The sequence below is a fragment of the Merops nubicus genome, unplaced genomic scaffold (assembly GCF_000691845.1).
Source record: "Merops nubicus isolate BGI_N331 unplaced genomic scaffold, ASM69184v1 scaffold29015, whole genome shotgun sequence".
Taxonomy (NCBI): domain Eukaryota; kingdom Metazoa; phylum Chordata; class Aves; order Coraciiformes; family Meropidae; genus Merops; species Merops nubicus.
In genome coordinates, this window is record NW_008612124.1 from 13,523 (window position 1) to 26,648 (window position 13,126).

A 13,126-nucleotide genomic window follows, 5' to 3' on the forward strand; every position below is an offset into this window, starting at 1 on the left:
GGAGGGAAGGGAATTCTCACTCAGGTCTGGATCCCCTGTCCTGGCTGATACCTGGCCACTTTGCTTTGCTGTGGGGTCTTTATTGCGTTCAGGGTTTCCAAGCTGCATTTTGTGCCTCAGACTATTTTTAGCCTGGACGCAACTGTTTTGGTGTGTCTTTGCTTAATGCTGCTTTGCCAAATTTTGGAGCTCAGAACTTGGCAGCCTGATGTCTCTCAGCACAGTTTGGCTTATCCCAGAGTAACTCCAGTGCCTTGTCGTGACTGCGCTAAACAGAAATTCTGCTTATAACAATGTTCATAGAATCCTAGAGTGGCTGAGGTTGGAAAGGACCCTGAAGATTATCTCATCCAACCTCCAGCCATGGGCAGGGACACCTCTCAACTAGACCAGGTCACTCACGGCCTCATCCAGCCTGGCCCTGAACACCTCCAGGGAGGGACATCCACAGCCTCTCTGGGCAATCTAGTCCAGAGTCTTGCCACCCTTGGACTGATGAACTTCCTCCTAAGATCCAATCTGAACCTGCTCTCCTTCATACACCTGGCTGCACCCTTGTGCTTCAGCTCACAGTTCCTGTAGAAGCCTCAAAAATGGGTCAGAAGACCTCGGGTCTGAATAATATGAAAGTAACCTATAAGAAAACAGGGAAGGAAGTATTCATGAGGGTTTGTAGTGACAGGACAAGGAGTAATGGCTTTAAGCTAGAAAAGGGTAGATTTAGATTAGATGTTAGGAAAAAGTTCTTCAATATGAGGGTGATAGAGTGCTGGAATAGGTTGCACAGAGAGGTGGTGGAGGCCCCATCCGTGGAGCCATTCAAGGTCAGGCTTGATGAGGCTCTGAGCAGCTTGACCTAGTTGGAGATGTCCCTGCTTATGGCAGGGGGGTTGGACTAGATGCCCTTTGGAGGTCCCTTCCCACCCAATATATTCTATGATTTTATGATATTTGCAAGGCACTTCCCTTGAGCCCTCCTCCCCGCTACCTGCCCCTGCCCCCAGCCTGCTCCCAGTGGGTTTGCCCCAGCTCCTCCCGGGGGAAGGAGCCCAGCACCTCTCCCTCTGCCCATTCAGCACAGAATGAGGCAGCGAGCTGCTGCCGCCGCCGTTTCCTCCTCCCTCACTAGCAGGGAGCGGAAGGAAGGAGCTCTGTGTCTCTGTGTCGTGCTGGGCTATTTGTATTTGTGGTTCTGCTCAGCAAGCGTGAAGCAGTGTTCTCCTGGTCTGGAGATGCCCCTGCCCGGGGCTGGGCTCTGCGGCTCTCCCGGCTCTGCCCTGCAGTGAGGCCGGGCTTTGGCTGGTGGCATAGCCCTCCGGCTCGGCTGGGCTCCTCTGGAGCCTTGGAACGCTTCTCCCCAAGGCCAGCAGAGCTCCGGGCAGCTCTGGCTGCTTCTGCTGGGCCGGGTTCTTGGCTGTCTCATGGGTGCTGGGGCTTCCCCAGGACGGTGCTGCGCTCTGGGGCAATATTGATTTCTTTGAGCCAGAGCCGTGCCAGGCAGAGCCGTGGCTTTGGGCCATCGCCCTGGCTTCTGGAAGTGGCTCCGAGGGAATCTGGGGCATCGCTGAATTGCCAGGTCGCTGTGGCTGTGCCCTTGCTGACAAAATATCCCAACCCACCCAGCTCGGGGTGCCAGCAAGCCCAGCAAGATGCCACAGGCACTAGAGGCAAACAAAAAATTGCAACTGGAGTGAACAGCGAATGCATCTGAGCTTCTTGGAAACTTTCCATCGGGCTCTTTCTCTGCTGGAAAATGTTGATTCATTGAAAGTAAAACGTTGCATGGGAGCAGGGGGGCTTTCCCCTGCAGGAAGGCTCCTGCCCTGTTAATTCAGCTATGAGCTAGGCAAAAAGCCACAGAAATGGTGCTTGCCCTGGTGAGCAAAAGGCTGTCCACGGCAGGGGGCAAGTGAGGTGCTGTTCTTGCAGCCTTAGAGCTAGCTTTACTTGTCTTGACATTGGCCTTCTCCCAGCTGGGCCATGTCAGTCCACTCTCCTGATTTAAATTAGTCTTATTTAACAACTAAATGGTGAGTAAAAGTATTTTTAGGGTGTTTACGTGTCTGTGTGTTTGAATTTGTAGCCTCTACAACTGGAAATAACGTTTGAGAGATGGACAGTGTAACCTGTAGATCTGTGGCCTGTACCACCATCCCCTTGCCAGCTCATGGCATTGTTTCTTCCTTCTTATCTCCAACACAACAACACACATGGGTTGGTGATTGTTGTCTTTCTGTGTCACTTAGTAGACTGCGTAAGTGAAGAAAGGCTGGATCTATGTTTATTTTTCCTCTCTGATCATTATCCCCACTTCCCTGCAGCAAGAGATGCTCTGCTTCTCTTGCTTTTGGACTGAGCTCGGAAGCACCCTGGTGCCACCACCTCCTGAACCATGCCATGGGCTGTAGCTGAGGTGTTGGCACAGCCTCCACTCCTGGTGAAAAAAAACATGGCAATGCAAGATGGGGGAGATGGAAACATGGACCCTCCTCAGAGATTTCTTCAGGTGTTTGCTTGAGATTTCCCCATAACTTTTCTCTGCAGGGCTGTGTGTGGAGCCCAGGACCCTGGGGAGGAGGAGGTGCTGCTTCCTCCTTGGTCTGCAGGTCCTGTTCTGCAGAACTGGCCAGCATGGCCTCCTCCTCCCATGGGATGTGGGGCTGGGATGAATGGAGGCTCCCAGCAGCCTCTGTGCAGATCATTTCCTCCAAGACAATCTGGGAGGTGGCCCTGACTGCCAAGAAAAGCGATGGCCTCGGGAAACACCTTGGGCTATTGTCACCAGTTGGGTCCCAGCAGCGAGAGGCAGAAGTCTGGGGATAGAGGCCAGGGGGGTTTCAATCCACTGAGATGAAGGATGCTCCATCCTTCAATCTGGTTAATCTTCTGGTGGGGTTTTAATACATTTAATGAAAATCTGGAAATGCTAAGAGATGGAATAAATGCTGAGCAGGCTTAACAATGATGCTGATATGAGCTCTGATTGCCATGATGTTGTTGTGATGGTGCATCTTCAGGGTGTGGGAAAGCTGGTGAGGGGGATGCAGCATCTTCTTTCAGGTGTGATGCAGCTGGAGGGAGTTAGATATGTGCCAATGGGGAGCTGAATTTTGCAGGGTTGGAGTGAGTTTATAGCTGGGATAATGCAACTGGGGCGTTTGAGCCTGGGGATGGCAGAGCAAGGGGTTGTACTGGTAGGCTTGGGCAGAATGGAAGTGGGCATCCCCCCATACTGTGGACATCCCTGTGGCCTCTGCAGCATGCATGTGGCAGTGAAGGCATCTCAGCTACCCAGCCTCCCTTGGGGGAGAAGCATCCAACCCAGCTCAGTGCCTTGGGCTCTGTGAGTGAGAGCATGAGGGTGCTTGGGTACAAACTGATGCTGATGACGTAAGCACCATTTGGTGAGATTAGATCTGTCCAGAAGGAGGGTGGGAGTTTTTTTCCTCTGATGCAGGTGGTGAACACCTTCACCCTGAGCCCTTCCCATTGTTCGTCCCTCCTGTGACCTTCTTGAACGGTGGTTCTGTCTCCCCTGCAGCTGGGCTGTGCCTGAACTGCTGGAGCCTGCAGGAGCTGGTGAGCCGAGATGCTGGCAACTACCTCATCCTGGTGGAGAAGATCCTTGGCAAGGCCAAAGAGGTGAGCTGGGGGTTGCCAGTGAGGGCTGTGGGCTTTGAGGTGATGTCAACTCTGGGGCTTGCCCGAAGTGTGTTGGGCTGGAGCTTGCCTGGAGCTTGGTGGGTGATTCTGGCTTTTGGTGGGATATTGCTGGAGCACCGTAGCTCAGGGTTGGGTGATGGTGGGTTGGTAATTGCAAAGCTCTGGTTGGAGCAGCCGTGTGTGTCCTGTCAGCTTCCAGCATGTGGGAGATATAAGGGGTAAAACCCAGGTCAGATATCTGCTCTTCAGGCTGCCCTGCAGGTCCATGGGGAAGGGTTTTGATTTCCCAAAGTGCTGCTCAGCACTGTGCAAGGGCAGCCCGGGTTGTAGGGCTGCACAGATGGAGCTGGCCTTCCTCAGACCTTCCCCCTGCATAAGCTGGGAGCTGCTACTCCAAATCAGAGCAAATTGAAGGCTTCCTGTTGTTTTTGATGGAAACTTTGCTGTGGCTCTGCTGGGCTTCCTGCAGAGCCAGGAGTGGAGCTGGGACAGTGGGGGCCGTGGGCAGGGTTAGCACTTTGCAGCAGCCCTGGTTGGGTCAAGCACAGCAGGGTCATCACACTGACCTGCCATGGTCCTATCATGTGCTGGAGAAGCTCAAGACATCGCTGGTCAAGCAGGGTCACCCCGAGCTATGGCTGGGAGGACCTTGGAGGAATCCCTTGATGTGGCAGGAAACAGTGATGTGTTTCCTAAATCCTCAGCTCTGGGGTTCATGTCATGGGGTAAATGCTGCCTTTCATGGTTTGGGAAAGAAAGGCTGTCTAGCTGTTGGGCTGCAGAGCTGATACCCTTTAAGATTCAGTTTAATCTATTTATACTCTTTTTCTTTTTTTTTTAATGACTGGAATTGATCTAGCTGCAAATAGTGTTTTATTACCTTAGGGTTTATATAAGGATTTATTGCACTTCATGCTGTGCTCACGACCAAGGGGAGACTGTCTGCAAGAGTCTTCTGGAGCCATCAATATGTCCCTTTGTGAAATAATTCTGCTGGCTGTTCATTGGCAAAGGCCAGGGCAAAAAAAACCACGGTCTGCACCATGCTTTGCAAGGGGCAGGAGCAACTTTCAGGGGCTGGGTTGCCTGCTTGCTTCTCCAAACTGTCTGCTTTGAGCCACTTCCACAGCACTTTGTGCAACTCTTCAAGGATCAGGAGCACTGGAGGGCTGGGAGCTTGGCCCAGTCTGGCTTCTTGAGGGTCAAGGCAGAGTGGCAGTCTGTGCTCTTCTCCCTGCCCCATCGCTGTGGATTATGGGGGCATCAGGGGTGGTTTTGGAGACCAGGAAATCTGCTGGGGATGATGATGTGATGGTGGAGGCTGGGCACTTGGCTGTGGGTTTCCCACCACCTCCAAGGATGCTCTTGGGGAATGCTAATGGTGAGTAACTTGGCTCATCCTTCTGCCCTCGGGCTGTTTCCTACAGGTGCAGGAGAAGTGTGACTATGACCTCGTAACGCCCCTGGCTCTGCTCTTCTACTATGCAGTCCTGTGTGTAAGTCCCGAGGCTGCTGCACGTAGCTTCACCCCAGCCCCTGGGGAGGTCCAGGGCCCTTGCGGAGCCACCTGGAACAGCCGCCAAAATCAAGGTGGTTTTTGTCTGGAACATCACGGTCTGCTTTGATCCATTCAGCTCAAAAAAAGGTCCTGTACAAACCTACAGGGATCAAGACCAGGCAACCATTGCACAAGCTGAGGAAAAAAAAAAAAAAGGAGCTTCAGTGTTTTAAGCCTTTTATTTAAAGATGAGCTCATCAGAAAGTGAGACAGACAATCTCTGTACAGAGAAGGCCAATTTGTTTCATTACCCTTTATACTTGTGCAGAATGTATAGGCAACACTAATGAAAAGGTTTGGAGCCTTCACAGGATGTACTTTTTTATTGTTAGCAGTAGTAGCACAATGCATCATTATCCCAAGGAAATCATTGCTGCCAGATCTTGCAAAAGCATGGGCTGTAATGGGATTCATCTGTATGGATCTGTGGTTGTTGAAAAGGAGTTTATATATAGGCTTGGGCACGTGAGCCACTGCTGGGAGGTTGGGAAGGTGCAGAGATGGATGAAGCTTTCTCAGAGCTGTGTCCTCTGGGGATCCTTTGACCCTTTCCTGAGAGAGGACAGCGTGTCACAGGTTGAACATCTGCTCTGATCCGCTTCTCTTCCAGCCTAAAACCTCAAGTTTTGATGCGGCGTTCAAGGCCCGTGTCCTTGCTCCTTTTCTAACCATGTCTCCCTGTCCCTCACAGGCTCCCCACTTCCCCCCAGGCTCCGACCTGCTCCTGAAAGCCGCCAGTGTATATCACAGCTTCCTGACCTGGCCCGTGCCCTACTGTGACATATTCCGTGAGCTGCTCACCTTCATCAGCAACGAGCTCAAGGCCCCTGGTAAGAGCTCCTGCCCTTCTGTGGGGTTTTCATGTGCTGCTTCCCCAAAACCACCCACTGCCACAACCACCCCCGTGTTCCTTCTGGAGATTCTTCTGGTGTTGCTGTCTCATATCTCACCTGCTTCATGACCCCCTTGAGCATGGTGGCCACACCTACCTTGTGTATCCCAAACCTCAGCTTTCCCAGGAGGCATGGACCTCTGCCCTCCATACTCTGGATGATTTTCCTGGTGGTCCAGCATGGGGCAAGACCACATTCCTCTGGAGGAGCAGGGCAGGGTTGTATTGTTGATGGTTGCTTTGTGTGCAAGGTGGTGGGAGCATCCTAGGGACTCAGCTCTGGACCTGTGTGAATTAGCAAAATGTAACTATTTCCTGGCTGCCTTTCGGTCTGGTGGGTCTTTTCCATGACAGAAGCACGTGCTGGCTGCTCCTGCCCTGCCCTGCCCTGCCCTGCCCCGAGCTTTGTTGGGAGATGCTCAGTGGTGTAACCGGGATGATAACAGTGGGTCCATTCATTGACATCAAGGTGGCTGGAGCCTTCGAGCTTGACCTTGCGTGGAGATTTCCATAGGGCTGAGGGGCTCCCTGGCTCGTTCTTTACAGACGAGACGCTGCCTTGTGATACGGCTTTGGGCACATCCACTGGCAGCAGCAGCATGCCTCTTAATTAGGGACTTCTCGTAGATGTCCTGTTGTTCCCGATGGAGCAGCTCTTCCAATTATTTCTGAAAAGTCCTTTCTCCTAATCTCCCCTTCTTTTGGTGGCTTATGGAGAGCTGTTATCACACAGAGCAGGTTGCAGCCCTTGTTTAATCCTGTGTGGGGCCACGGCAGCAAGATTGGCTCCAAGCAGGACTTGGGGCCCATGGAGGGGTACCTGGGCTGTGGGTGAGGCTGGGGGTGCTTCCCCACATCCTCAATCCAGGCAGCTGCTTTGGAGAGCCCTGATGGGAACTTAAAACACAGGATCTCCATCACAGCAGCAAAGTCCTGTGGAGATGGGAGCTTGTAAGTGCAGATAGGGAGAAAGATGCTTTCAGAGGAACAAAAAAATATGAAAACTCCACTAAGCACTTTCCAGCACTGGCTCTGAACAGGCTGATTTACCCCCAGTTCAAGGCTCCACCAGTATAAAAGGCCATGGCCACCAAGCAAGGCTAGGCTGGGCTGTTGCACTGTGTTCAGCCTCCAGCTCAGGGCTGCAGAGTCAGCACACACATGGGGATGCTTGTCCCATGCTGATGCAGCTGTGGACTTCCCCAGCTCCTTCCTGGTCACTTATTGCCATAACACCGATTTGGGCCATGTTTTACAGAACGTTGGGAAAGCCCCAGTGCTGGGGTGGGGGGTTTGCCACATCTTGCTCTTGTGCCATCACCAGTGCCTGAAGCTGGTTTTGGACTTTGGTCCAGAAGCCTTTCCCCTCCTACAAGTGCATGAAATTCCTCCACCCCTCCCAAAAGATGTCATGTGTGAGGTGTTGGCCTGCCAGGGCTGGGGGGCTCAGTGCTGTCCTTCACTGTGTCCTCTTCCACCAGCTGGAGCCAAGAAAAGTGAAAACATGTCCTTTACTGGTAAGATGTCTGGGACCTTACATGCTTGTTGCATGGCCTCCATGACCTGCTGTGAGCTTGAGGCTAAAGGTTTTTATGGAGATGAGGTTAAATATTAACTGAGAACAGGCTGCTGTCAACAAGAGTGGAGTAGCTTTTATCTGCAAACTGGGGCAGATGCCTCTGCAAGAGGGGTGAACCCTGCCATAATCAGGTGTGGATCAACATGAGCTGCATGTGGGTGCTGGACCACACTGTGGGTGCTGCTTCTGGGCTGCTGAGCAGCAGCTGGGGTTGGGATGTGGCTGCCTGCAGGAATAAAGGTGCTGGACCTCGTTGGTTCCATAAGAACTGTCCCATGATGCAACCCAGTCCTGCACGGGCTTTGCCGTTGCCACCCAGTCCAAGTCCATCTGATAGCATCTGGTTGGGGTTCCTGATGGCAACCTGGGGACACTCCCAGGGAGGCATCTAGGGACATTGGCTGGCCTTGGCAGCCTCTCCTCTGCTGGGGCTAGTCTGGGCTCCATCTCTGTTGGGAGTGGGAAAGTGACAATGTTCTGCTGTCCATAAGTGAGATCCAGGGCCTGGGGGCTAAAGCAAGTGGCATCATCCGTGTAGTTCACATCCCACATCAGCAGTGGGGCAGAAGGGACTGGGGGTGGAGCAGCACTCCTGTTCCATCCTTTGGTTGCTTTTCTGTCTTTCTGGGCTTTTACCCTTTACATCCCAAGGCTCCCTTGCTCTTGGGCTGGTCTCTTTATGTGGTGACTGTGCCTTGTTCACCAAAAAGGACTCTTGGTGCTGCCATGCCTGCTCCAGCCAGTGGCTCAGCCAGGTCAGCACCACTTTAGGAGGCAGAGCCAATGTCCTCCTGAGGCGGAGCAGTCTGCAGTGGTGCCGTATCTCACATCCTCTGCTCTCTCCCCCAGGGATCTCTTTCCAGAGGCTGGTGAGGACAGAGCAGGGGCTGCCTGTGAAGAACTACCAGAGCTCCACTGTGTAAGTGTGGCCATGGGGGCTGTGGGTGCCACTCTGTAGCATCCCCCCAGTTCCATGCTGCTTAAGCAGCAGTGGGGCTGCAGTGAGCAGCATCTCAGAGGTGTAGCGGTGGGTGCTGGGGAGAAGAGCTGGATAGCTGAGCTGTGGGGAGGGATGAGGGAAGTGGCTGGGGCATTTCCACAGCCATGAGTCAGGGCTGTGAGCTCCCCATGTCCATTGTCCCCCAGCCCTGCTTACTGAAGATCTGGGTGAAAACAGACAGGGAAGGAAAAACCTCAGGGAGCTGCTGAGCTTGGCACAGGTCAGAGAACACTCAGGAGATGCTTTGATGCATATCTGGGAGTCACCACCCTGACAGGGGACAGAAACAAGTTGATCCCAGTGTGACAATCAGTGCAAGCCTTGCAGCTCTGAGCGCAGTCAGACTTTGCACCTTTTTCAAGGGCTGAACTTCTCCTCCTGCCAGGGCAACTCATCTGTAAATAGGAAAATGAGCCCGGGCGGTGTGTGCCCTTTCTGGCTGCAGTGCCAGCCCCAGGGACAGTCCCTCCTGCGCAGCCACCTCCACTCTGTGCAGGATATGTGTCCTGCTCCTTTGGCTTGTCCACTTGTGCCGTGCAGGTCTGGATCTGCACCTGGATCCCACCCAGCTGAACTGGTGCTGCTGTGCCGCTCACCCAGTACAGCTCCACATGCTTATACTGGTACAAGTGTAACCCCTGGTGACTTACAGCAGGGTGGTTATATTTTCATACAAAGCCCAGAAAACCTGGCACAGAGCTGCACACGAGCTGCACCATTGGCTTATTGAGCTTTCTAGACCCACGCACACCAGAGTACATCCTTAACTCAGAGCTGGCTTTGCTCAGCGAGGTGGACTGCTCCCTTCCATGAGCTGAAGCACATTCTCTCAGGGAAGCAGCTTTGGGAATTCAAACCCTGTGGATGTTCATGATGTGGCCCAAAAGAAGAATACACCTGAAGTATGTGGCTCTTCTCCTTAAAGCTCAGGAGAGATGCTCTGACCTGCATCTTGCAGGGGGAGGGTGTTCAGGGGGCCACTTTCATTTTTTAGCCCCCCCCTTCATTGCATGTGCTGGATGTTCAGTTAGAACAACTGGCTGCTGGCCTAGAGCCCTATCTGGGGTTGACTGAACAATGATTGGGGTGGTGGTGTTGCAGATGTGACAGGAGAGAAGGTGCCAAGGGGCAGGATGGAGGATGCTCATCCGTTACCTGCCCCATGCCCGCGGGTGGCACTGCAGTGTGGGTCTGACACCCTTGCACAGCCCTGAGACCCTCCAACTGTGACCAACGTGAGAGGACGCTGCCATCTAGTGTGAATTTGTCTAATTTTCCATCCCTGGAAACATTTCTGGTCAGGTTGACTGGGGCTCTGAGCAACCTGCTCTAGTTGCAGATGTCCCTGCTCCCTGCAGTGCGGCTGGACTAGATCAAAGGTCCCTTCCAACCCAAACCATTCTACGAGAAGAGTTTCATGTGCCACCAGTGTCCAAGCCTGCCTGCCTGGCCTAACCAGCACCCCCTTGTCCCCAGGACGGTGCTGCTGCTCAACCGCTCCGAGGTGCAGAGCGAGTTCCTCTCCATCGCCGAGAGGCTGAGCGCCAGCGAGCCCCCGCAGCACGCCACGCTCGTCCTGCTCCTCCAGCACCTCTACCAGGCCAACTTCGGCACCCGCTGCGACCTGGACAGCCTGCACCACCTCCTGAAGGTAGGCTCGGAGAGCTTTGGCTTCGGTGATGCCACGATGCTGTCGAGAGCAGTCTTGTGAGGTTGGCTGGTGGATTTCCTGGCTGAAGTAATACTTGGTTGACAAAAGAAAAAAAGTTTTCATAATGCTTTTCGTAGGAAAAATACACGTTTGTTTTCTCAGGTGAGACTTGAGGTCTGCACTTCTGGTTTGTGAATGTGTGTGGAGGTCTCGTGTCTTTTACCATTTTATTCCTTTCCCTCCCCCTAGGTGAAGACAGAAAGTGCCTCTACATTTTAAATGCAGAAAAAGTGTTTGCTTGAGCAGAGAAACACTTTGCTTTGATGTTTGGGGAGGGAGGGGCAACATGTTGTGAAGAAAACACCTTTTAGGTGTTTTCAAACACTTTTTTCTTTGCATAAGTTTTGGGTGACCTGAAGTGGGTAGGAAGTAGTGGAGGGAGTAACCAGTGGTAGTTAGTGATCCTGCCCAAAGACCTGTGTGTTACCTTTGCGGAGGGACCCTTCAATCTCTCATGTTGGCTTTGCTCCCCTCAGTCCAAGACGCTGGAAGAGCTCTCAGAGATCTACGCCAGCGCTGCTGAAGCTCAGGAGATGGCAGCCACCAGCAGTGACCCTGTCCTGGCCCGGGAGCGGCTGCAGTCTGTGCTGCGGGACATTGCTGGGGCTGCATCCTTTCCTGCCATCACGGGTGAGAGCCTCTGCCCTGTGCCCCTCTTTCCTCTGGGGTTTTCTGCTGGCCTTTATGGAAGGTGAAGTTGGAATCATTTTTCCCAGTGAAGACAAACAGCCATTGGAATAATCTCCCCAGGGAAGTGGTGAATTCCCCAACACTGGACACTTTCAAGATCAGCTCGGCAGGAGCTGGGCCGTCTTATCTAGACCATGTTTTTGCCAAGGAAGGCTGGACTGAAATGGTCCTTGAGATCCCTTCCAACCTGGTATCCTATGAACCTAGCACAGCAACAACTGCTACAACAAATACGCCACTGACCAAGGTCCTATTTCATAGCTGTGTGATGAGCCACAAGTGGTTTGTCATCTTTCATTAAAAACAGCAAAAAAAAGAAAGTTCTCCAGCCTTTGTGGGTAAGACAAAAACATTAAATCAGAACCTGATAGGAGCAGTGATGTCTGATGGGTTTTATAGCTGTGAAATGTCCTTTCATGCCAGTTGCATGTGACTTCATGGGAATAACAACATCAGCACCGGTGTCCTGCATGACTTGGGCTCCCCAAAGCATGTACGTGGGGTGGGTGGCATTTCCCACTGGCCAGGAGGGCTGTCAGGAGTGGTACTGTGCGTCCCTGCAAATTAACTCCTCTCCCTCCTCTCTTCCCAGGCGAGGCTCAGCCCCACAAGCTCCACACCATCCCCATCCCCACCACTCGCTGCTACACTTACAGCTGGGATCAGGATAACTTTGGTAAGTGGAGGAGGTCCCACAGCCCTCCTAGGGAGACCACAGTCCTCTGTGCCCCATTGCAGAGCTGCCTTCAGCTTGGCTGAGGCTGCCACTAGCTGTGGCCGGAGCTGAAAGAGCTGATAACAAATTGTTGGGGTTGGATGGAGTGGTGGCACAGTGGATGCCACTGTCCTCTAGATGGGAGAGGGTGTAGGTGTCAGCTTGGGCAATGACGCCTGCTGTGATCCCAAGCAAAACCTTCATCTGATTACTGGGCACAAGACACTTGTGGCCCAGGCATATGTGTTGCCAGAAAGAAATCATGCAAGACTTGCTCTCCTGGGCAAAGTTATGCCTTGCATTAAGCTGGAAGAGGTTCACTGCACCCAAGTCCATGTGGGTATTGTTACGATGGGGACCTTGTTTGGTAGAAAGCTCTTCTGCAAGGAGTAATCCTTGCCTGTGCCCAGAAATAATTGTTTGTAGGAAAGCCTGATCACACTGAGATGTCAGGGCTTTGGGGGACTGAGACCCCTCAGACATCACAGCTCTCTCCACCCGCAGCAGGGATGACCAAGGAGCAGCGGGTGCCTTTGCTGTGCTCTCAGCCCAGCCGCAGCAGTTTTGCAGGGGAAGCAGTGGCTTCCCCTTCTGCTGAGCTGGTTTCTCCAGCTTCCTCATTCTTGGAAGACCTTCTCTGTTCTCGTGAAAGTTTAGTGTTCATTGCTCCAGCAAACTGGACCAGAGGCCCTTGGGTTTTGCCGTGAGTCTAGCCTTGCCAGGAGGCCACCCGCAGTGGGGCAGTCTGGGGTTTGGTTAGCCAAGCGCCTTGCTTTCCTCCTGCCCTCTGGTTCATCCTTCATCCATGTGAGCTCATTGTGAAATCTGTGTAGGAAGGAAGCAAAACCCCAACTGGTGTTTGCCTTCTGAGAACCCAAACAGAATGTGACCTCAAGGAGAGAAGCATGTTTTGTTTTGCATTGCGTCTGAGCATCTTGTGGTAGTCTAGAAATATTCAGTAGGGGGTTTTCAGCTCCTTGTTTGAAACCATGCAGGATCAAAGAGAGTGTTGGCCACACTGTAGGAATGTTGTTGTTTGGGGTCATCACATCTCTGGCTGTTATGCTGGAGCCTGTGCCAGACACGATATACCTCTGATTGCCTTTCAGATATCCTCAATGATGTCCTCAGCAAAGAGTGCAGTGTTGTTGAGCCTGTGGTCTCGGAGAACGAGGAGGAGGATGAAGAGGAGGAGGAGGAAGTGGAAACCGACGGCTGTTCCCCTGAGCGGGACTCGCTGCTTTCCCCCCCATGCGCAGTTTCCAAAGACTCCGTGTACTCGGCGCTGTCGGAGGAGGGCTATAAGCCCTCCCGAGTG

The 13,126-nt window shown here is 52.9% G+C and overlaps 1 protein-coding gene across 1 annotated transcript in view; it reads left to right on the forward strand.

Annotated features, from left to right (window-relative positions):
• The window catches only part of LOC103774073 (phosphoinositide 3-kinase regulatory subunit 5-like), a gene marked incomplete at its 3' end in the record, with an annotated part of 19,261 nt that overhangs the window by 5,802 nt on the left and 333 nt on the right, over positions 1–13,126 (forward strand). Inside the window, exons 2-9 of the mRNA XM_008941454.1 lie at positions 3,542–3,642; positions 5,091–5,159; positions 5,913–6,051; positions 8,542–8,611; positions 10,169–10,343; positions 10,880–11,033; positions 11,686–11,769; positions 12,918–13,126. The exon at positions 12,918–13,126 is cut by the window's right edge and continues 333 nt beyond it. Coding sequence (XP_008939702.1) covers positions 3,542–3,642; positions 5,091–5,159; positions 5,913–6,051; positions 8,542–8,611; positions 10,169–10,343; positions 10,880–11,033; positions 11,686–11,769; positions 12,918–13,126 — 1,001 coding nt within the window. The remainder of the gene's footprint in view (positions 1–3,541; positions 3,643–5,090; positions 5,160–5,912; positions 6,052–8,541; positions 8,612–10,168; positions 10,344–10,879; positions 11,034–11,685; positions 11,770–12,917) is intronic.